At 38.1% G+C, this 23,667-nt stretch overlaps 1 protein-coding gene across 1 annotated transcript in view; it reads right to left on the bottom strand.

Moving 5' to 3' along the window:
- Positions 1–23,667, bottom strand: part of LOC120523196 (rho guanine nucleotide exchange factor 17-like) — a 277,419-nt gene that overhangs the window by 103,209 nt on the left and 150,543 nt on the right. Inside the window, exon 2 of the mRNA XM_039744253.1 lies at positions 20,905–20,982. Coding sequence (XP_039600187.1) covers positions 20,905–20,982 — 78 coding nt within the window. The remainder of the gene's footprint in view (positions 1–20,904; positions 20,983–23,667) is intronic.

Below are 23,667 nucleotides of genomic sequence, written 5' to 3'. Positions count from 1 at the left end.
TTTCTTCATGTACACCGATTTTCTACCATTTCCTCTATCCATAATTAATGGAAAAATCTATTGCTCTGCTTTGAGTGTATGGCCGTGCCCAGTGACAGGCTAGCTCCTTGTCCAAGACGGGTTTCTGTTTTGCACTCAGTGCTGCTAGGATAGGTAGGTTTTGACAACTCTCAAATATATGCCAAATATGGATATAAATGAATGAATCAATCAATCAAAGAATGAATTACCACATTTGTAATCTGGTATCAATTATAGTTTGCATGTTTTATCATTGCAATTTATCTGACTTGTTTAATTGTTTATCGATCAATAATGGGCTATGCAGGGATGATGATTTTGTTTTGTTTTCCTATCAACCATGGAAATAATGCTGCCCTAGACTGCTATGGTAAACATTTCACGGTGGCCACTGAACATTTAGGGTAATCCTTGGCCAAATTGTGGATGAGAATTGATACCTCCAGTTATGAAGTAAGCTTTAAGTTAAAAAGAAGCTATGCAACAGTCACGCTGCAGGTGAAAGATTGCAAAGCAACTGAGAAGTGGCAAGAAGAAAAATGCAGGAGCTTACGTAAGACAGATCGAGTTTTTAGTGGGTTTAGGCATTGGAGAGGACCCACCTGCTCCCTAGATATAGGAAATTAGGGACATCATCTCTGCTATTCTAACAGCCATCCTTCTTAAAGCTCTACACAACCCACCACTACTTTTTCCCAACTCTGTTCAATTACAGAAATTCTCATTTTTCCTGTTCTAAGTCACAGACACTAGGCAGGCCAGGATGTGAACCAATGTGCCTCCTAGTGTGTTTAGTTTAGTCTGTAACTGGCACTTACCTATGTACATATAGATGCTAACTGATGTTTATTAACTGCTACTTTCAGTCACATCCCATAAGAAGTATTAGCAGCTCTTTTAACTTTGGGAGATTTTTCCAGGTGCTTGCAGTATTCTCTGAAGTTTGTTTAGTATCTGGCTAATCCTGTTTACAATATGTTTTCTTGTTGCTTGAACTGTGTTATTTTCAATGCATCTGGTGATTGTGTGCTTTCTGATATAAGAAGTAATGACTGGTTGATTACATTTAGGCAGGCAAGTGACACGTTTAAGCAAGTGCTAGTGATAACTCCAAACTGCATGAGTCTCTGTGGTACAAGTGAGAATATATGGTATAAATAATTTTTTATTTATCATTTCCTAAAATCAGTTATCCAGATAAATGACTGCAGGGTAATGGAGTCTATCAAGCAGATAAATACCTAGGATGAACCCTACATGGGATGTCAGTCTATTGCTGGGTACACTCACAATAACATTTAGAGTCAGCAATCAGTCACACCTGCAAATGTTTAGGATGTATGAGAAAACTGAGGTTTGCAATAGAAATCCCACACAGACAGGGGACACATGCAGACTATCCACCAGACAAGAGACTGGGCTGGGATTTGAAAGGAGGACACTGGAGCTGTGAGGAAGCAGCACTAACTACAGCATTTTCATGCCATCTGTAGGGATCTTTTAATTAGTCATGGCATATTTGAAAACAGCCATACAATGCATTTGTCACAAAAGAATGCAAAAAGTGTGTCTAACAGAAGATTTTTACCAAATCAAACTGCTGCCAAACCACATACAGCAAATTAGTGCACCTATAGAGTTGCTGCCTGAATGTGGAAACACTTACTGCATATGTCAGAAGCAGCTACTAACTTCTACGTGAGGGAAACAGCTTTTTGGAAAAACAAGACAAAAAAAAAATAAATGATTGCCAGTACTTGAGGTCACCTTGGTCTTGTAGTATAACAGAGTGCCATGCCTGTGTGTTAATGTCATGTTGTGAATCTTCCAAGGGGCTAAGGATGAGGAGGTGGACTCTGCGCAAGGCATCAACACACGAGGAAATCCTTTTAAAGAAGCACCTTTAATAGTCTTTATGTACTTGTCTTAAAGAATGTTTTTCACAACTGGTGCACATCTTGGAAAGATTCACATACAGTAGGTCTGATTTATCCACAGCAAACAAATGCAATTGTGTGCTGTTCCAAGATACGACTGGTGCTATTATAATGTCATACTTTCATGTCTCCAAAATGCGACTGACTTCTTCAATCTTGTGTCATTGTTTTGTCTGACAGCACATTGAAATGAAATTAAAAAAAAAAAAAAAATTCCCACAACTTGTGGCTCCTTCCTTCTTCCAGCATTAAGGCTAAAAGTAGCTGCAGTCACGTTAAGTGAGTGCCCACCAGCTGTCCTCATAAGACTACAAGGGGCATTATTCCATCAACAGCCTTGCATGTGATCCTTGTTCATGTGGAAAAACACATAGCAGTGAGGTCAGTCAGCAAAGCCATAACACATTTATGAGCAAATGGTGACAAAACAATTAAGCAAACATGTAGCAAGAATGAGGCATTTGTTTGGTCTCGACATGGCATACTTCTGCTGTTATTTGAGTTGTCCTGAGTGTGGGTTATGATTTCTCCGATTCCGAAGAAAAGATATTTTCAAGTCTTGTCTAATTTTATCCTTTATAGGCCCAAATGTTAGCCATTATATTAATAATGCATGCAGAATTTGCAGATACACAAACCAATTGTTTATAAAGTAGTAAATGCTATAGGTCAGTGTGGGAGTAGTTTAAACAAATTAATTTTTATAAGAGTAGAAATAAACAGGGAAAATAAACAAGTGAAACAGATAAACACAGATAAGGACTTTGTTTCATTCAGTTGTAATTTAACCCCATTTGCATGAGAAGCAATTTTAGGCAGAGTAGTTGGGAGCACCTGATATGTTTTAATGCAAGATGGTGACATTGTCAAACCACTTAATTCAATTAAGGTTCAGTAGGGACTGGAGCCTATCCCAGTAGCACTGGGATGCAAGGAAGGAAACAGCAATGGACACGAAAACAGTCCATTGAAGGGCCAACTGATACTCATTCAAAGAAACCCTGGGAATCAATAGCAAGCCCCCAGCCCATCCCTACACAAACATGGGGCGCAGGTGTAAACTTCCACAGTAATCAGACCTGGGAATCAAACCCTGGACCTGTGAGGTATCTTTTGCCAGCATAAGAATTTTTTGGTTTTTATTTTTGACAACAGAATTCGATGATTTCCAGAACAAAGTATTGCGGTTCAACATTAGGGATATAAGTGAGCTGATTGATGTTCTTGGCGTTCCAGTGAGTTGCAATAAGAGAATCATGTTTGAATATGCTTGAAGACCACTTACTGTTTATACATGTTTAATTTTAATTTCATTATTTAACATTAATACAAATTACACAGAACTATACTCAGCAAAAAAAGAAACGTCCCTTTTTCAGGACTGTGTATTTCAACAATAATGTTTTAAAAATCCAAATAACTTTACAGATCTTCATTGTAAAAGGTTTAAACAATGTTTTCCATGCATGTTCAATTAACCATAATCAATTAATTAACAAGCATCTGTGGAATGGTCGTTAAGACCTTAACAGTTTACAGAAAGTAGGCATTTAAGGTCACAGTTCTAAAAATGCAGGACACTAAAGAGACTTGTCTACCGACTGTGAAAAACACCCAAAGAAAGATGCCCAGGGTCCCTGCTCATCTGCGTGAACGTGCATTAGGCATGCTGCAGGGAGGCACGAGGACTGCTGATGTGGCTAGGGCAATAAATTGCCATGTCCGCACTGTGAGACGCCTAAGACAGCACTACAGGGAGACAGGAAGGACAGCTGATCATCCTCGCAGTGGAAGAGCCCGGATCTCAATCCCATTGAGCACGTCTGGGACCTGTTGGATTGCAGGGTGAGGGCTAGGGCCATTCCCCCCAGAAATGTCCAGGAACTTGTAGGTGCCTTGGTGGAAGAGTGGGGTAACATCTCACAGCAAGAACTGACAAATCTGGTCCAGTCCATGAGGAGGAGATGCACTGCAGTACTTCAGGCAGCTGGTGGCCACACCAGATACTGACTGGTACTTTTGATTTTGAGCCTCCCTTCATTCAGGGACACATTGTGAAACATTTTTAGTTTATGTCTTATGGTGTTGACTCTTTTACTGTTCATACAAATATTTACACATTAAGTTTACTGAAAGTAAAAACAGTTGAAAGTCAGAGGACGTTTATATAATATATTTAATGTTTATCAATGGATATGATCTAGTTCATGTAGTAAAGAAGACAGAGAAAGAAATGCAATCAGCATTCACATTTAACACTTTAATGGCAAAAAAATTGTACAGCACTTAAGTATGGCTGATGACCATGGCAAGATAATTAGTAAGACAATTTATGATGCTCTGCTGTGTACAGAACTGTTTCAACTTTACGAACCTCAAAGAAAGCACTTTTCTCTTTTCCAATGTGAAGTCATTTATAGTATATTCTCACAAAGTGGGCTTGTTCTAGTCAGAGCCCTTTACCTCTGCACAAACTGTAAAGGCCTGACAAGACCTGGCAGGCCTAAAGAAAATACCAAACACAAGTCACCACTGCCTGCAACTGGGAGATAGATTGTAAAATGTTGAAATAAAACAACCTCTTTGTGTTCATCCAAAACAATGGGGGAAAAAAAAAACTACAGCAAAGAAATAACCTGACACACAAAAAAAAGAAGAGTACACAATGTGTAGTGACAGCAGTCAAGTGGGGGTCCAGTGTGTCAGTACTATGGGAGTGGCACATAAGCCAAAATAGGCCAAGAGTCAAACAATGATCTAATGAGTTTGAGGCCTAAACACTTTACTCCAGTACATAGTATGGAGACTCTGAGTACCACAGGAGATATTTGTGGACCTCATGAGGCTGAACAAGCATTGTCAAAGAGTTTGCAGCATATGTAAATGTTTAATAGCTGTGGCAATTGAAACTTCATACAAGCAGCTATACTCTACTGAACTGAATGGAAGGAAGCAAAAATTGTGAATTCTGTGAAACAAGTTGGTCATTCCTGCACCACAACAGGTAAAAACCAAACAAAAAAAAAAATCATGTTTCTATTGCTGTCATGCTGTAGGCACTTTCACTTGAAAATATCTAACCTTCCAAACTTTTATTATACTTTTTATCAATTATTATTTTTACCATTTAATTAGTTAGAGTTTTATAAAACAATTACATATTCATCAGAAGTGCCAAATGACAGGCTTTCTGGAAGGACGCCTGTGTGTTGTTTTCATTTCAGTGGGACTGATTACTGCTTTATTTTTTCAAAAAGTCTTATTTGTCCTCATACATTGTCTAATGGCTTCTAAAATCTGCCCAGTACTTATGTTGTTGTTCTGAATTATATTCTTAATTACTTTGAAAAAATCTTGAAAATTATAACACAATGAAGGTGCTTTACCACGTCTGCAAGATTTGGTATACGTAATATTTATGTGTGTCTTCAAGATCAAAGGCTAAATAAAATCATCAAATCATGTTTTCATTAATTGTGGGTGACTCCATATTGCAAAAAAAACTTTAAAATGAAATTTGGTTGAAAACTGAATATGAAAACTGAACACATTATTCTTCAAAGCATCATCACTAAAGATGGACAACTGCATGCATCTGACAGAGGATGTGCGAGTGGCATGTACTGTATACAGTATTTGAAATGCTGCAGAGCAGATTGGACAGAATACCTCCATTGTGTGAAGAATGTGGCACCAGTGTGTAGTTGAAGATGCACAGCCAAGACAGGACCAATCAAAAGCATGGCAAACAGGGATGACCAACATATATGTCCAATGACGATATGACAATAACACAATACAACATACATCAACCAAACATTTAACATTAAGCATCAGACATTAAAGACCATCTTGTGTGTCCTTAACCTGCATTTCCAAGGTCCAAATCAATGTGTCTCACTGTCACCTCAGCACAAGCTTGTCTGGCATCGAGGAGAACTGCTTTGGATCGTAGCAGGCTGTGGTGCTTTTTGCATGAAATTTTTGATGGGTCCATGCAAGAAATTTTACTGAATGTAAGCAGTTTTCTCTAATGTAAACATTAACTTACCTAAATAACCATTCATGTTTTGTTAGTGATTAGTGAAACATGCAAGGGGGTGGGACTGAACAGCATTTATGCCAACCAGGATCCCAAGCTGTTTCGTCGTGCGATGGGTACAACAACGTGCTGTACCAGTGCATGCTCCCCAACCTGACCTAAACTGCCCACACAGAAACAGCAGCTCCTCAGGATTAAAACTGAATAACTTCAGGTGAAAAAGGAAAAGCCAAAATAACACATAATGAACATACAAACACAAACACACACACCCAGTAGCAGCGCTAACTACCATGTAGCCAGGTGTTTGCCAGTCAGTGAGTACGGCAAAGAGCTGAAAAAAATTATTTGATGCATACCAATCTCTGCTCTTTTCACACCAGGATTTGGCACTTCTTTAAGTGGTCCAAGAAGCAGAAGGATCACTTACAGGCTTTCTTGGTAGCTTTTTCAAATATGACCTGGTCCTTGTTAGTGATGAGTGAAAATCAAGATGCAGTGAGATGTCTTGTGAACAATGTATTTCTGATATTGACCTTCTTTCTTTTTTGTTTCCAAATATAGTGGCTAACTTTTAAGGGAGGAAATGTTACAAAACTTTTTATACCTCTTTGCTGGGATGTGCTCCATGGCCTTAGCTGGACCAATCCCAAACCGGAAATGCAAGCAAAAGATAAAAAAAGATGTGGTCCCAAGGGTTTAGAGAACACTGCAGGGATAATTAGTCAAGCCCCTCAACCAGAAACAGGCTTGCAGAACCCAACATAAAAACAAATTCACATACTATTGGCAGCAATATTATTCTAGTTAAGTACATAAACTGAACATGATACAAATTTAAGGAAACAATTTTGAAGGTTGCTCTAAACATTTTATTATTAGGTTAAATTAATGAGAGAAGCGTATTACTTATTGTTTTACAACATCTGTTGGGTCTGTGCCCTGCTGGCACAGGCAACAACACTTCTTCACAGAAGTGTGCCAAGTGCAAGATGACTAGAGAAAACATTTTTCTAGAAAAATGTTTATCAGTTTGCTAAATGTCAGCATGGAAATAAGCTGAAGACTGAGTATAGCAGAAGTCTTGATTCAGACCAATGTAACAGGGTTCAGAAGTGCGGAAGTATTACAGGGGTAAAGCCTAGTTTAATTGCATGCAGAATTTATCACCTTGCCGAAGTTAATTCTTTCTGTGCCCACATTGGTCTACATCACTATATGATTCAACCTTCTATGTTTCTGTGTATGACATAAACAGGATTTTTAAGCAAGTCAACATCATTATATTACGAGACCTAAAAGGAATGTCAGAATGTTTGTTTTTAAAAACTTGTAATGACCAAATAGCTGGGTTTTTCAATGACATCTTTTAAAATCTCACTGAGAGATCACTTGCTTCAAAAAGACAATTATTATGCCTATGCCAAAGACAACAAAAATTGATTTTCTGAAGGACTACTAACCAGTGGCACTCACTACCACTACTATGAAATGGTTTGCCAGACAGGTGCTGGGATACACTGAATGTGATGTTCTACACAGTTTATAACGCCTACAGATTTCTTATATGCTATAATCGGTTCACAGAGCATGCCATATTTTTTTGTACTTTAAACCACCCAAGCACACTTGGATTATACAAATCTTTTATGCCCAAGTCCTGTTTACTGAATACACTTCAGTTTTAACACTCCCAACTGTGCTAACTCATGGTCACTAAACTCATAGATTTTGGATTTAGTACCACACACTCTGTTACTGTTTTCTGGACTATATAACAGGCAGACCTCAGCACATGCAGATTTGCAACATCCATGTTTACTGACAAAATTTTAGAGAATATTTTTAATAATTTAAAAATGTTATTCTTCTATATGCATGGTGTGTTCAGTGTTATGACATTATACAATTATTTTCCCTTTGTTAATGTTGTGTTAATGTCACTAATCTAAAACATTATTGTACGGTGTACACATGATGACAAATTTAAATTTGAACGCATTAAAGCTGAAAAAATTGCACTTTGATATAGCTGCAGTTCATTTTGGGTCAAAACTGATTTAAACATTTGTTCTAAATTTTGGTTAGTTTTTGTCAAGCAAGCCACAATGTAAAATTACAAAAATCACATTTTTTCAGTTAGGGCTGAAAACTACATCAAGCTTTTGTCATTCAAGATAGACTACTTGCTAATGTTTCAGGCAGGATAGTCTTCTCACTAACGCAACTTTAAAAGACTGGAGCCAGGCTGTTGGTGTAACCATCAGTATCAGAGTACTGTACAGGTAATCTCTCCATTGGCTGCCAAGAAGTTACAGAAATAAAGCCAAAACTTGTCTCAAAAACTCTGCTCATAATACATACACAGTATAGGACTTGGGTCTATCATTCTGTTCACACTTGTAGACTCTGGTCTGCAAGACTAAGTTTGCTTGTCATGATGGAAATTGGGCTACACTCGACAGAAGACCACACTTTCACTTGCGTGTGCAATTCGTTTCAAACTCTCTTCCATAATCAGTACAAAATGACCTCTTCATTGCCATCTGAAGGCAAAATGACCACACTGTCTCATCTCTGTGATGTGACAGTAACAGGAGGGATGTACAAAGAGAATTATTTTTTTTTTTATCATTTTGGAAATATAATTACAGCAGAACACAGTGTAAAATGACTCCAGCAATTCCGACATTTCTAAAATTCAAGTACTTGGAGACAATAATGAGCCTCAGAAATGGTCTCCAAGGCAACTGAAAAACAAGGAGCCAGTACGCTATTAGGAGATTAAAAAGATTGCTAACCCCACAGAGAGAGTCTAGATAGAAACGTTGCACAAGTGTAAATGATGGACACGTACTTACAAATTAGAAAATCTATCATGCCTAGTCAAAAAAAAAAAAAAAAATCAAAGTGCTGACAAACACTACAAAAGAGAAAGGAAAACTCTGTTCTGTAAGGAAGGGGTGGCTGCAGATTTCTGCTTTAATAAGTGGCTTCATTTGAACTACAAATACGTCCCTTGCTGAATTAGGCTCCTTTGACAATGTTTTCAGATCTGGATGTTTAAAATACATATTAACATACTATAGGTGGTCAGTTGAGTAACAGACAGCAGATGGAAGATTAGCACACAACAGGTTCTTTTCCCAGAAATATTAAACTTTTGAATTGATTTTTTCCTACTTTTGACCCTAACACTACATACCATCTCTTTAGAAAATAATTTTTTTTGTCAGATGAGAGAGAGTATAAAAGACCACATATCAATTCGAACTATAGCATGGACTACAATTTATATACAGAAGATTTGACATTTGGTAGCCCAACATTTGCAAACACAGCAGCCTTTAGAAACCAATTGCTTCAATTCCTGCAAAGGCTGCATTTTTTTTTCTTAACAGTTATGTGAGGTAGATAACATCTAAAATATAGACAATCCATTCATCTTTGAATCTGGAATAAGAAGTTTAAAATCAGTTTACCAAGCTCATTTGCTAAGCTAAATGGTAAGTTGTCCAAATAACTCATCCACATGCATTTTAAATGTCGTCAGAGTATCTAGTTCAGCCACATTATTTGGTAGTTTTTTTCTTTATTCCCATGACGTTTTGTGTGAAAACGACATGAGAGACTCCTTTAAGGTAACCTGTCATCAAAAACGCAACAAACAGAATCAGTGAAAACAGTAGGAATAAGGTTCTGATATAAAATCGCAAGTGCAAGAGTGAAGACTTGGATTTAAGTAAACTGGAAGAAGCTCCAGTATCACTAATAGGACCGTTCTATGGAAGTACCAGAGTGTTCAAGAGGAATGGAGTATTTGTAAACTTTTACAAGGTTCTTTAAAAGTAGCTCATTTATAAACTGTAGCACACCGATGGTAAGAAAATTAGTACAGAATGCAAAAAGCAGTGAGCTATACAGGGCATTTGGTTACTGAATTAATGAGCTATTAAAAGTAGGCTACAGTGGACACTACTGCTGAGGCCATTGCTCCACATAAACCCATCAAATATCTAAACCAACTTAAACCAACTGTATGCTCACTATAAATTTGACAAGTTTCTGAGTGATGCATATATTTATCAGGCAGGGGTGCGGAAATCCCACGCCCCGACTTGTCCAATACGGGTAAACTGACCGTCAGACAAGCATGTTTTTCTGGTTTCAGTTTTTCGAGGACAAGTGCAATTTCCTGGAGAAAAAAGAATTATATGTGCTGTGCAGGGCACATTTTTACCACTACTTTCAAATTTTAAACATTTGGGTACATACTTCGTGCGGAAACAGTCTACTTAGGCATGTTCTTCATGTCTCAAATTGGTCTTCTACCGTAGATCCCGGAATACAGGCCGACCCGGTATATTAGACGAACCCCTTCTCTACCTACTAAATTACATGTATTTGTCGATGACCGGTATTTAAGCCGACCCCCTTCTCCAAGCAAAATTTTCTAAATTTCCTTAAAAGTGTCTCTTCGGGTATATTTATAATGTTTATCGGTGAGAATTTGAGACTGCCAGCATTTTTGATATATAATATAATGTGCATAATTTACCAAAACACCAATAATTTTTCTAATGTACTAACCAAAAAGTTATAAAAAGTGCCAAGCCTACTAGGAGCATGGCGGCACGCATGGTCGCAGCGGCTCAGGGCTCTCCTTTTCAGTGCACTTTTTTGTTGTTTTTGTACTTTTTTTGTCCTTGTTTGTGCACGATCGGTTTGGCGAACATCCGCTACACCATTCAGAACCTTATAGACATCGGTGTCCAGAGCCAGACATCTGTTTCGAGTGTTTTTCATCACACGCACAACATCCCAGACAACATAGCGAGACCAGCGGACTCTCCGTGGATTGTTGTCGGGTCTAGGAGACAACACAGACAGAGGAGGGAAAGAAAGCAGAAGTGGGGCCGAAGATCCGGGGTTATGCTAAAGCTAAAAAACAACCATACAAGCCCTATACAGAACTTTTTTCTGCACTGAAGGAGCTGCTTTTAATCTCATTGTAGATGCGTATAGTGACAATAAAAGGCATTCTATTCTAGAAACAATTTCATACTGTACTCACTATTTAATTTGACATCTTGGGCTGCAGTAAGGGAGGAGATATTTCCACACAATGTCCATCTTCGTTTCGATTGCGATCGCTTACTTTTACCTTCTCTTCCTTCCTTAGCAATTATGTGTCTTGCTTGCATGGTCTTAATGAATTATATATATATATAGGTAAATCACTGCAATGATGGAAATTACATCCACAAACACATGTATCTGGGCTCCGACTGACGCTACTAACGCTCTCGGTTGTTTGTTTACAATCGCGCAAGCGGATACACGTGACCGCATCCGTTTCGTAACGCAAGATGATGATCGTAAATCAAAACAAAAAATTTCATTTTAAACTTCCCGATAATTTATTATAAATTTTATTAATAAAATCAACAACTAAAACACTTTTTTGAATAAATTCTTTATTTAATTTAAAGTACCGGCATGCAAAGTTACTTCTTCATCTGAAAGATGGCTCTGTGGTTTCGTCATTATTTACTTCCGTTCATCGGCAAAACCGGCATTGCGCTGGAAATCTTGAATCTGAAACGATACTCGTTGTATAAACCGACCCCCAAACTCCAAGCCAAAAATCTAGGATGAAATTCTCGGCTTATATAATATATATATTATATATGATGTCTGATTTTTCAAAGTGGATGCACTCTTACGGTCTTACATAAATATTTTACCCAACTATTTACACACTTGGAGATGCGGTCATTTTTTTTAATGCCGACATTACAAAGCAATCTGATGATTTTTCATTATAATTGATAACTTTTATATACTTAACTTTTATATATTATTGATAAAATTCATTGTTTCTACATAAAAATGCAGTCATGTTACTTACAATGCAAATGTTTTCACCACATTAGGCAGTTAATCTTTCCTGAAATTTGCGATTTCGCGTAGGTTGTGATATATTGAGGAGTTAAGAAATTTATTGCGTGACAACATAAATTTTCATAAGCTGTCTATAGATCGTTTTTGATTAGAGAATTTTTCATATAAAACAAGTTGGTTTCACGCAGTCAGTTTATTAAAAATAAAGAAGAAAACATTCTAACGGTTTCCAAATATTATGAAAAATCTTCACTTAGATGTGATTGTTTTTACTCCGACAACATCGGTAATATTTACTTCTCTGGAAATGTACCATCTTGCTGAATTTCGAATACGTCATTAGGAATTACCTGCGTAACCCATAATGCACTGCAGTAACCACATTTTTCTCACTATATGTGTGTTGCTGAAACTGAAGCAAGTAGAATCGCAGATGAGCAATGGATCGTTTCTTGATTAAAACTGCCACAACAGGCCCTGAAAAACCTGACAATGAGGGCAAGAAAAGAAAAACAAAAACTGAAAGGGACCGTGAGTATGATAAAAAATGAAAACTATCTTTTCAATCACAATGGCTCAAAGAGTTTCCGTGGGTAAATGCAAACGACACTGACTTGCTGTCAGTATCCACTTATTGCCACATTATTTACCAGCAAGAAAGTCGACAGACAAGACACACTACTGTCGCATCAGCGAAACACACTGCCTGTATGTCAAAGCATAAGTCTAAAAGTAAGAAAAAAGTTGGCTCAATTGAAAAAGTGTTTTCTTTAGTTGAACACTCTGAGGTTGTACGTTATGCTAGGCTGTTCAATACTGCTTACGCTGTTGCTAAGCACAACAGGCCATTAACTGAGTTTCAATCTCTGTGTTCTGTGCAGGAAAAGAATGGTGTAAATTTAAGGAGTGACCATCGAGGCAGGGACGCCTGTGTTGAGTTTGTGAAGTCAATGTTGTCTGTTTTGTTGAATGATGTCTCAAGCCACATGAAACATGTCAGATTCTTTTCAGTCATGAGTGACTCAAGCACCAACTCATCAATAGACCAAGAAGGTATACTACTGAGGTACATTCATCCAGAAATGTTTGATCCCTAAACAGCCATGGCTAGCATTGAGAATTTAGAAAATGCCAGAGCAGATGGTGTTGTTTCTGCCATAATAAATGGTTTGTCAAAATGTGGCATTGATATTGAAAACACTGGAGACAATGACCCAAAGCTTGTGTGCATTAATCTTGATGGTGCAGCACTTAATCTTGGAGGTACAAGTGGTGTTGCCAGAAAGCTCAGTGATTGTGTAAGTAACAAAGTTCTTGTTACACACTGTGTGGCACATAAACTGGAGTTAGGTGTACTTGATGCTATAAAAGACGTAGGCTATCTAAAAAAGTTTGAAGACACCATTAAACGCATCTGCAAGTTTTATTCTTTTTCACTAAAGAGGTGAAGTGAGCTGCAAAATTGTGCGTCAATTTTGAATGAAACATTGCTTATGAATTCAGAAATAAAATCCATCAGATGGGTATCATCAAAGTCCAGAGCACTGAAAGCTGTTAGCCAGGATTTACATGTAACTGTTACCCACATGGAACATGAACTGGGGCAGGCTAAATCCATCTTACATGATCTCAAGCAAGTAAAATTTATTAAGCATCTATATCTGATGATGGATGTACTTTCTGCTATTACAGCCACTTCAACTCTTTTCCAGAGCAAAGACATGCTGATATTTGAAGTTAAGGAGGCCATTGACACTTTGTAAACCAGATACCAAATTGCAGGCCATGACAAAGGAGCCAGGAGAAAACCTTGCAAAGATTTATAACCTGTTTGACAAGGAGTCTAGTACATTTGATGGATACTCAAAGCTGTCTGGTGGTTTCAGAGATTTTTGTGAAGACAGAGATTTTCATGATCTCCTGGAAAGCATGGTTCAGTATATACTTACCAGATTCTCTGACCTTGATAAGCCTCCTGTGTCAGATATGAGGGTGTTTGATTTCAGAATCTGGCCACACACTCTGTCTGAATTGAGCACCTATGGAAACTATGAAATCAAGAACTTGAGTCAGCAGTATAGTGATTTGTTGACTGATGAGGAAGTTAAACATACGCCATCTGAAAGGCAAGCACTTAAAGTGCAGATATCAATGCAACGACAGTACCATCCACTTGCTGTCTATACCTCAGTTATGCAGAGGAAGGAAGAGTCTCTGAAGAATATTAGTGTGCTGATCTCACTGTTTCTTACAGTTTCTCCTTCCACAGCTTCTTGTGAGAGATTATTCTCCAATATGAATTTAGTAAAGAGTTCTCTAAGAACCCGCATGACTCAGGAAAACTTTCAAAACCAGATGCGCATTGCTGTTGATGGCAAACCTTTAGAAGAGTTTCACCCACTACCAGCTGTGGAGTTCTGGCTGTCATCTGGCAACAGGCACATCACTCATAAAAAACCTGAAAAGACATCAGCATCCACTTCTGCAGGAACATCAGTCCAGGAACCACGCAGTTCATCTCAAGCAGAAATGAACAGCATTCGGCCCATGCTGTCTTGAGATGGTAAAGATTCTTGGGGAAGAAGATGTTGCAAGACAAAAGCTGAAGAACATGGCAGAAAATGAATCAGGACAGTGTTCTGTTATGTAACTATAATATGTGAAACAGAACTAGTGTAGCTATAATGAAGGTATTGTTTATTAGTGAGTTAAAATGATAAGGGAATCTTTTATATAATGTTCTAGAGCAAGGTGGCAAAATACTACTACAGAGATCAGAAAAAATAAAACTATTTTTTTGTTATATGTTTATGGGCAAGTGAATTTAATTGGCGGACAAGTAGATTTTGTAAGTTTACTTGTCCGTGGACAAGTAGAAAAAAAATTGATTTCCACACTCCTGATCAGCATGTGAAAATGGTAACTCAAATATGAATCACTCTTTCAGAATAAAACAACATCAACATGACAGTCTATTGATTTTCAGCAAATGTGTACGTAGAATTCTGAGTAAAAAATGAATTTAATCCACCTATCCTTGGCCAGTTTTGCCCATTCCTCTTTGCAGCACCTCTCAAGCTCCATCAGGTTGGATGGGAAGCGTCAGTGCACAGCCTTTTTAAGATCTCTGCAGAGATGTTCAATCGGATTCAAGTCTGGCCACTCACGGACATTCACAGAGTTGTCCTGAAGCCACTCCTTTGATATCTTGGCTGTGTGCTTAGGGTCATTGTCCTGCTGAAAGAAGAACTGTTGACCCAGTCTGAGGTCAAGAGCGCTCTGGAGCAGGTTTTCATCCAGGATGTCTCTGTACATTGCTGCAGTCATCTTTCCCTTTATCCTGACTAGTCTCCCAGTTCCTGCCGCTGAAAAACACCCCCACAGCATGATGCTGCTACCACCATGCTTCACTGTAGGGATGGTATTGGCCTGGTGATGAGCGGTGCCTGGTTTCCTCCAAATGTAACGCCTGGCACTCTTTGTCTCATCACACCAGAAAATTTTGTTTCTCATGGTCTGAGAGTCCTTCAGGTGCCTTTTGGCAAACTCCAGGCGGGCTGCCGTAAGCCTTTTACTAAAGAGTGGCTTCCGTCTGGCCACTCTACCATACAGGCCTGATTGGCGGATTGCTGCAGAGATGGTTTTCCTTCTGGAAGGTTCTCCTCTCTCCACAGAAGACCTCTGAAGCTCTGACATAATGACCATCGGGTCCTTGGTCACCTCCCTGACTAAGGCCCTTCTCCCCCGTTCGCTCAGTTTAGATGGCCGGCCAGCTCTAGGAAGAGTCCTGGTGGTTTTGAACTTCTTCCACTTACGGATGATGGAGGCCACTGTGCTCATTGGGACCTTCAAAGCAGCAGAAATTTTTCTGTAACCTTCCCCAGATGTGTGCCTCGAGACAATCCTGTCTCGGAGGTCTACAGACAATTCCTGTAGGCCTGTATTAGACAAGAATGGGAGAGCATTCCTATTTCTAAACTTGAGAAACTGGTCTCCTCGGTCCCCAGACGTCTGTTGAGTGTTGTAAGAAGAAGGGGAGATGCCACACAGTGGTGAAAATGGCCTTGTCCCAACTTTTTTGGGATTTGTTGACACCATGAAATTCTGAATCAACATATTTTTCCCTTAAAATGATACATTTTCTCAATTTAAACTTTTGTTCCGTGATTTATGTTCTATTCTGAATAAAGTATTAGAAGTTGGCACCTCCACATCATTGCATTCAGTTTTTATTCACGATTTGTATAGTGTCCCAACTTTTTTGGAATCCGGTTTGTGTGTATATATATATATATACAGTGGACCCTTGACTAACAGAACTCAATTCGCTCGCAAGGGCTGGTTGTAACTCAAGTTGGTTGTAAGTCAAGACTATTTTTCCCATAAGAAATAATGGAAATACTCATAGTGGGCTCTGAACTTCCCACAGCAACACTTACTTAACCTTTTCATAATAAAAAAGGGTTGTATAATGCACATAATTTACCAAAACACTAATAATTTTTCTAATGTACTAACCAAAAAGTTATTAAAAAGTGTCTAGCCTACCAGAAACAACAATTTCATACTGTACTCACCATTTAATTTGACATCTTTGGGTTGCAGGAAGGGAGGAGGAGGAGAATGAAACGGAAGGTGGTTATTGTTTAGAAGGAGCCTCCTTATGCAAATCTTTTCTTTGTAAAATTGTCAAGATGATGGATTTCGACATGCTGTACATATTAGCGAGATCGGTCACGAACGCCACTCTCATATTTCCGCACAATTTCCTTCTTCTTTTCTCAAGTTAATAATGACAGTAGTCAAGCACTCAGTTCAAAGCTGGCAGTGTTGTGAACTGCTGTAATAATACACTCCAAAGCAAGCCAGTGCTGACTCAGCCTGATGACATCATCATGTGCTGCGCCAGCCCGCTAGCTAACATCCCTTAACAATTGCTTTCTTTACCTTCGTTACCTTCTCTTCCTTCCTTAGCAATTATTCGTCTTGCTTGCCATGGTCTTAGTGAATTATATATATAGATAAATCACTGCAATGACCGAAATTACGTCCACAAACACATGTATCTGGGCTCCGACTGACGCTTACAAACGCTCTTGGCTGTTTGTTTACAATCGCACAAGCGGATACACGTGACCGCATTCGGGTCGTAAATCAAAACAAAAATTTTGGTCGTAAATCAAGTTGTTCGCATGTCAGGCTGGTCGTATGTCAAGGGTTGACTGTGTATATATATATATATATTATATATATATATATATATATATATATATATACATACAGTGGGATGCAAAAGCTTGGGCAACCTTGTTAATAGTCATTATTTTCCTGTATAAATCGTTGGTTGTTACGATAAAAATGTCAGTTAAATATATCATATAGGAGACACACACAGTGATATTTGAGAAGTGAAATGAAGTTTATTGGATTTACAGAAAGTGTGCAATAATTGTTCAAACAAAATCAGGCAGGTGCATAAATTTGGGCACCGTTGTCATTTTATTGATTCCAAAACTTTTAGAACTAATTATTGGAACTCAAATTGGCTTGGTAAATTCAGTGACCCCTGACCTACATACACAGGTGAATCCTATAATGAGAAAGAGTATTTAAGGGGTCAATTGTAAGTTTCCCTCCTCCTTTAATTTTCTCTGAAGAGTAGCAACATGGGGGTCACAAAACAACTCTCAAATGACCTGAAGACAAAGATTGTTCACCATCGTGGTTTAGGGGAAGGATACAGAAAGCTGTCCCAGAGATTTAAGCTGTCTGTTTCCACAGTTAGGAACATATTGAGGAAATGGAAGACCACAGGCTCAGTTCAAGTTAAGGCTCAAAGTGGCAGACCAAGAAAGATTTCGGATAGACAGAAGAGACGAATGGTGAGAACAGTCAGAGTCAACCCACAGACCGGCACCAAAAACCTACATCATCATCTTGCAGCAGATGGAGTCACTGTGCATCGTTCAACCATTCGCGACTTTACACAAGGAGATGCTGTATGCGAGAGTGATGCAGAGGAAGCCTTTTCTCCACCCACAGCACAAACAGAGCCGCTTGAGATATGCTCAAGCACATTTGGACAAGCCAGCTTCATTTTGGAATAAGGTGCTGTGGACTGATGAAACTAAAATTGAGTTATTTGGGCATAACAAGGGCGTTATGCATGGAGGAAAAACAACACAGCATTCCAAGAAAAACACCTGCTACCTACAGTAAAATATGGTGGTGGTTCCATCATGCTGTGGGGCTGTGTGGCCAGTGCAGGGACTAGGAATCTTGTCAAAGTTGAGGGACGCATGGATTCCACTCAGTATCAGCAGATTCTGGAGACCAATGTCCATCAGTGACAAAGCTGAAGCTGCGCCAGGGCTGGATCTTTCAACAAGACAACAACCCGAAACACTGCTCAAAATCCACTAAGGCATTCATGCAGAGGAACAAGTACAACTTTCTGGAATGGCCATCTCAGTCCCCAGACCTGAATATAATTGAAAATCTGTGGTGTGAGTTAGAGAGAGCTGTCCATGCTCGGAAGCCATCAAACCTGAATGAACTAGAGATGTTTTGTAAAGAGGAATGGTCCAAAATACCTTCAACCACAATCCAGACTCTCATTGGAACCTACAGGAAGCGTTTAGAGGCTGTAATTTCTGCAAAAGGCGGATCTACTAAATATTGATTTCATTTCTTTTTTGTGGTGCCCAAATTTATGCACCTGCCTGATTTTGTTTGAACAATTATTGCACACTTTCTGTAAATCCAATAAACTTTATTTCACCTCTCAAATATCACTGTGTGTGTCTCCTATATGATATATTGAACTGACATTTTTTATCGTAACAACCAACGATTTATACAGGAAAATAATGACTATTAACAAGGTTGCCCAAACTTTTGCATCCCACTGTATATATATATATATATACATACACACACACACACACACACAAATATACATACACATATATACACACACATACATACATACATATATACACACATACATACTGTACATATACATATACACACACATACATACATACATATACACATATATACATACACATATATACGTACATATATACACACATATATACATATATACAGTACAGGCCAAAAGTTTGGACACACCTTCTCATTCAATGTGCTTTCTTTATTTTCATGACCATTTACATTGGTAGATTCTCACTGAAGGCATCAAAACTATGAATGAACACATGTGGAGTTATGCACTTAACAAAAAAAGGTGAAATAACTGAAAACATGTTTTATATTCTAGTTTCTTCAAAATAGCCACCCTTTGCTCTGATTACTGCTTTGCACACTCTTGGCATTCTCTCGATGAGCTTCAACAGGTAGTCACAGATTTGTCTGTACTAGATAATACTGTAATAAGAATTTTGACCAAAATCATAGTAGACTCATACCAGTCTACAGACTTTGAGGAGCAGTTCAAAGGTCTAACAGGATAGTCAATTTATATTTGGTGCATAATGTGCAAATCATAAGATGTTATGCTTAAGTTGTAATAAACATATGTCTTTTTATTTACTTTTAAAAACAATACGAGATCATTCTCTGTGTCAAGCTTATTTCAATAGCTAATGAGTAAATATCAATATCTTATCCAGATGTCCTGCTTCAAGTGAAGGGCTCAGTGGTTTGTTTCAGATTCCCATAACATTTTGTGTGACCAGTGGTTTTGTTATTTGCTTTTAATGTATTTCCCCTTAAGTTACACTGTATCTTCAAATATGTGATTTGAAATTTAAGTGAATGATTTGATACATCAAAATTATTGCATTTCTTTTGTGTGCAATTTTAGTTTTCATATTACAAGAAGGCCATAGCAACCCTAAAGAGACTTCTCTTAAGACCTAGCAGACTTTTTATAAGGATGTGTTAGGGTGTAGCAGAAAAAAATAATTAAAGGGTCATTTAAAACCAAGCAGCCTAACAGGAGGACTGGTAAAAAAAAAATCATAATAATAAAAGAAACACATTTATGCCATTGCCTGCTTATGGATGACACAGTGGAAGTTAGTGATGAAAAAACTGTTATAAAGCATTTTTTACAGAGAAAAGTGTAAAGCTGTCAAAACAGTGGAGTTGAAGGTCGCTATTTGTGATCCAGTATTTTGGACATGCCAGGCAAATGGAACCTAAGGATGCTGGTGGGTAGAATCAACTGCTTAGACACTTTTTTCTATGAGCAGCCCATAAAGAGTATCATGACCAGCTTCAAACAAAAGGCCTTGCAAAAAATGCAACACTAAGAGATGAAATTAAGACTTTGTTTTGTAAAGGTATTTGTTACTATGTAACTTTAACCAGCATAATTAAACAAATACATCCAAAGATGTCAACAATGTGACACTCAATATGTGCAGGCCATCCATGTAAACCCTTGATTCAGAATTTAGAAATGGGAAAAAAGAACACCAAATATTTGAAACTACTCTTACACAAAAATGTTTTCAAGTTTGGAAGAGGTAGATATACCTACTCTGTTTAATTTCAATTTTTGTACATTGGAAATCAAAGTAGTAAAGGTTATGGTTTTAGGGGTAGATGCAAACTGGAAGAAGGGTAGTTAAACACAAACTAAGTCTAAGTGGCCTTTCTATAAAATGCAAACTGAGAAATCCACAGCAGCAGCTGCATTAACTCTGAAGTCATGAAAACTGTCATCATTCTAAATAAATGGAGGCAAGAATTGGTAGACAGGAAGGTATGAGGTTCATAGGTCTGACATTAACTGATAACTATGATAAGATATTTCTGAAAACTGGCAAGCCTGGAAAGTACATGAGGCATGTTCCTGGATCACAATTCCTACATCTAACTAGTCATTCACATTTCACATCAAAGGAAACACAGAGGACTCTCAAACTACAACACTTATGGAAAAGCTGTTATCATTCTTTTACTTTCAAGAAAGTAAAGTAACAGAAAATGTTGAATCAGCAGGCTCTTTAAAGTAATGTCAATGCCTACCTGGATTAAAGTGCGAAGGGACTCCACATAAGACTGTTCTGTGTCCAATAGGGTCATCATGACATGCTTTCTCATATCCTGCAAAAACATAAAGTGACAATCAGGAGCCAGCAGGTGCTGCCCTTAATTGGGGAAAATCAGATGAGCACAATCCCCAACACACAATTGTGACCAGTCTCTCCAGTCCTGTGGTATGGAAAATGAAAAGAAACCACATCTAGAAAGGGCGTCCTACTGAAACAGGGGGAGAGGGACTGTTTTATGGAAGTCCTTCTTAATATGTTTATCTGCAGTCAGCCCGCTTTGATAAGACATGTCCCCAACACAGCACCAGTCTCCTGTTCTCCCATGATTCTGTTGTGTAATAATGCATTATTGGGATACAAAATGCAAGAACTCCACAATCCACCCTCCTTCAAAGTGAAATGGTGCTTACCCCTATGACGTGCCAACATTTGTATGCTCTTTATGAATGACCCCCATGGAACACACACTTGGAATGCTCCATATAACCTTCTCCTTTTGGAGGAATATGTTGGTAACTCCAATATATGCATGACGCATGTTGTAAAATGGATAGGCCCCCAAGATACTGTATAGAACAATACCACCTAGCCCAAAACCAAACTATCCTACAATTAGATGAGAAATGAGCTAGATGAAGCAGGTCCTTTACCATATTGACACACCATTTACAGGAAACACTCAAGACTAAAATTAATTTGAAAGGCATACAATCTACAGACAAGAGTTACATTATTACCTTTAAGGAGAAAGGTAATGTAAAGTAGTCACATAAACACCAGTACAAACAAGCAACTTGTTTAATGGACAGAATGCACTTTGGCTGTCTCTAACAGTACTAACCAATACCCAGCTCCAAGACTCAGAAGAATCAACACACAACACACCCAGTGTGCACTTAATGTATTGTCAATTTTAGTGCCTTTCAGAGCTGAGGAGCTTTACCAACATAGAGCAATATAGTTCCTTAGATATATTTTTTACAGTTGCAACACTGCAATTTTAAGACACTAGGAAAAGGGCCAGAAAGCAGGAAATGATGCGACAGCCTCATGTTTTATAGTTCACTACCTTAACCACTAGGCCACATTGACTGCACTGCCCCAGTTGAGCCACTGGGATGGTAGTTTCTTGTATCAAACAAGTCTGCAGACATCTCTGACCTGCTTTGTGATGACAAACACCTGCATTTGTATTTACCTTAAGAGTTTGTCTGGCTGCTTTCCCCATACACACTAGGATTAACCTGGTAGATGAATCCAAGGAAATCTGAAGTGACCTAAGAAACAGCACTCATTTGATAATAGTACACATCAACTTTTATTCCAGAGACTTTGCTGTAACAGACTTAAGATGATAACACAATTGCACATGGCATGGCTGAGGGGCATTTGGTAGATATGTCACTGCTGGGAGTTTTTAATAGGCCATGCTTTCACAAAAGGGAGTTATGGTGATGCCAAAGTCAGAGGATCCATTCCAAGGTGCAATAAAGCTCAAATGCATGGGGGCTGATGTGTCATCCAGAAAAACAAAGCCCCCATTTGAGCAGATACAATATCTATGGGATATGCTTGTCAATTGAGGGAAGATATACAAATAAAAGCAGAGTGCAGGGAAAAATAGAACCCCTATTTAATAGTGATGTATTCCCAGGAAATACAATATGTAAAACAGCCCAGGTGAGCAAAACAAAGAAACAAGAAGAAAAAAAAACATGAATTGGTGGACAGTGGGGTACAATATTGACAATAATTGTTTATTACAACAAAATAAGATATTTCTGCAAGCTTGGATGGCATTCACAGGAGGAGAAGTGTTCTTGGTACTGTCTTACGTACTGTGCCTACCTAAATGTAAGCAAAGTCACATCCTCAAAATGAACCACATAAGAAAAGTACTTCTTTGCTCATGTCATCTCATTTCATAGATCCAAGTAGGTCTTAATTTCACAAAGACCTTCTGCAGAAAAAAATAATCCAATTTATTCAATATCTCAGTATAATATTATAAATAATGTAGTGAAAATTATTCTTCCAGATAACTCGCCTCTTTCAATGAAGTCATAACTGCTGGGAGACTAACTGGTATGGCAAACGTGCACCTAACACATCAGCATCTTATTAGTTGTCTAATGAGCTCTAATCAAATGGCAGATCTACTTAGGGGTTTCTTGGCATCCTGGAGATTGCCTTCTAGTTATAATTCTCAAATTTCTAGACAGGCAAACAAAATAGAAATTCATTTACATCTGAAGGGGACACTATGAAAATGTAAGAGTGGTGGGCAAACATGATCCTTGGGAGCTGGAGTGAAGCACTCAGGTTTCTAACTTGAGATTTTAATGAAATTGAGTGTTTTTTAAAAGTCACTACTGAAATGACACAGGCTATTCTTAAAATTACGAACATATTGTTCCTCTTGGTTTACAACAAAATCAGACAAGACCATATGATGCTAATCTATCACTTTCACCTTAAAAGTAGTCTGACTCTGGTGAACATGCATAAATGAACTAGAGTTCTCAGACCCTGGTTTAGGTGTGCCCCAGCTTCATTTGTGTGTACTGGCTTAGAAGATTCATTATAAAGTGTTGAAATATACCAGTCAGAAAAAATACGCATTGTTCATATTCCAATTTTATTTTCTTTGGTAAATATTTGTACAATGGCTAGATGATGGATATTTTTTAAAGCAGAAGGATCAGGTGAACAATTTAAACAAGCAGTAAGATAAGAC

Source organism: Polypterus senegalus, chromosome 2, assembly GCF_016835505.1.
Source record: "Polypterus senegalus isolate Bchr_013 chromosome 2, ASM1683550v1, whole genome shotgun sequence".
In the NCBI taxonomy this organism is placed as follows: domain Eukaryota; kingdom Metazoa; phylum Chordata; class Cladistia; order Polypteriformes; family Polypteridae; genus Polypterus; species Polypterus senegalus.
The sequence above is the reverse complement of the archived record's forward strand: the minus strand, read 5'-3'. Positions and strand labels throughout refer to the sequence as shown.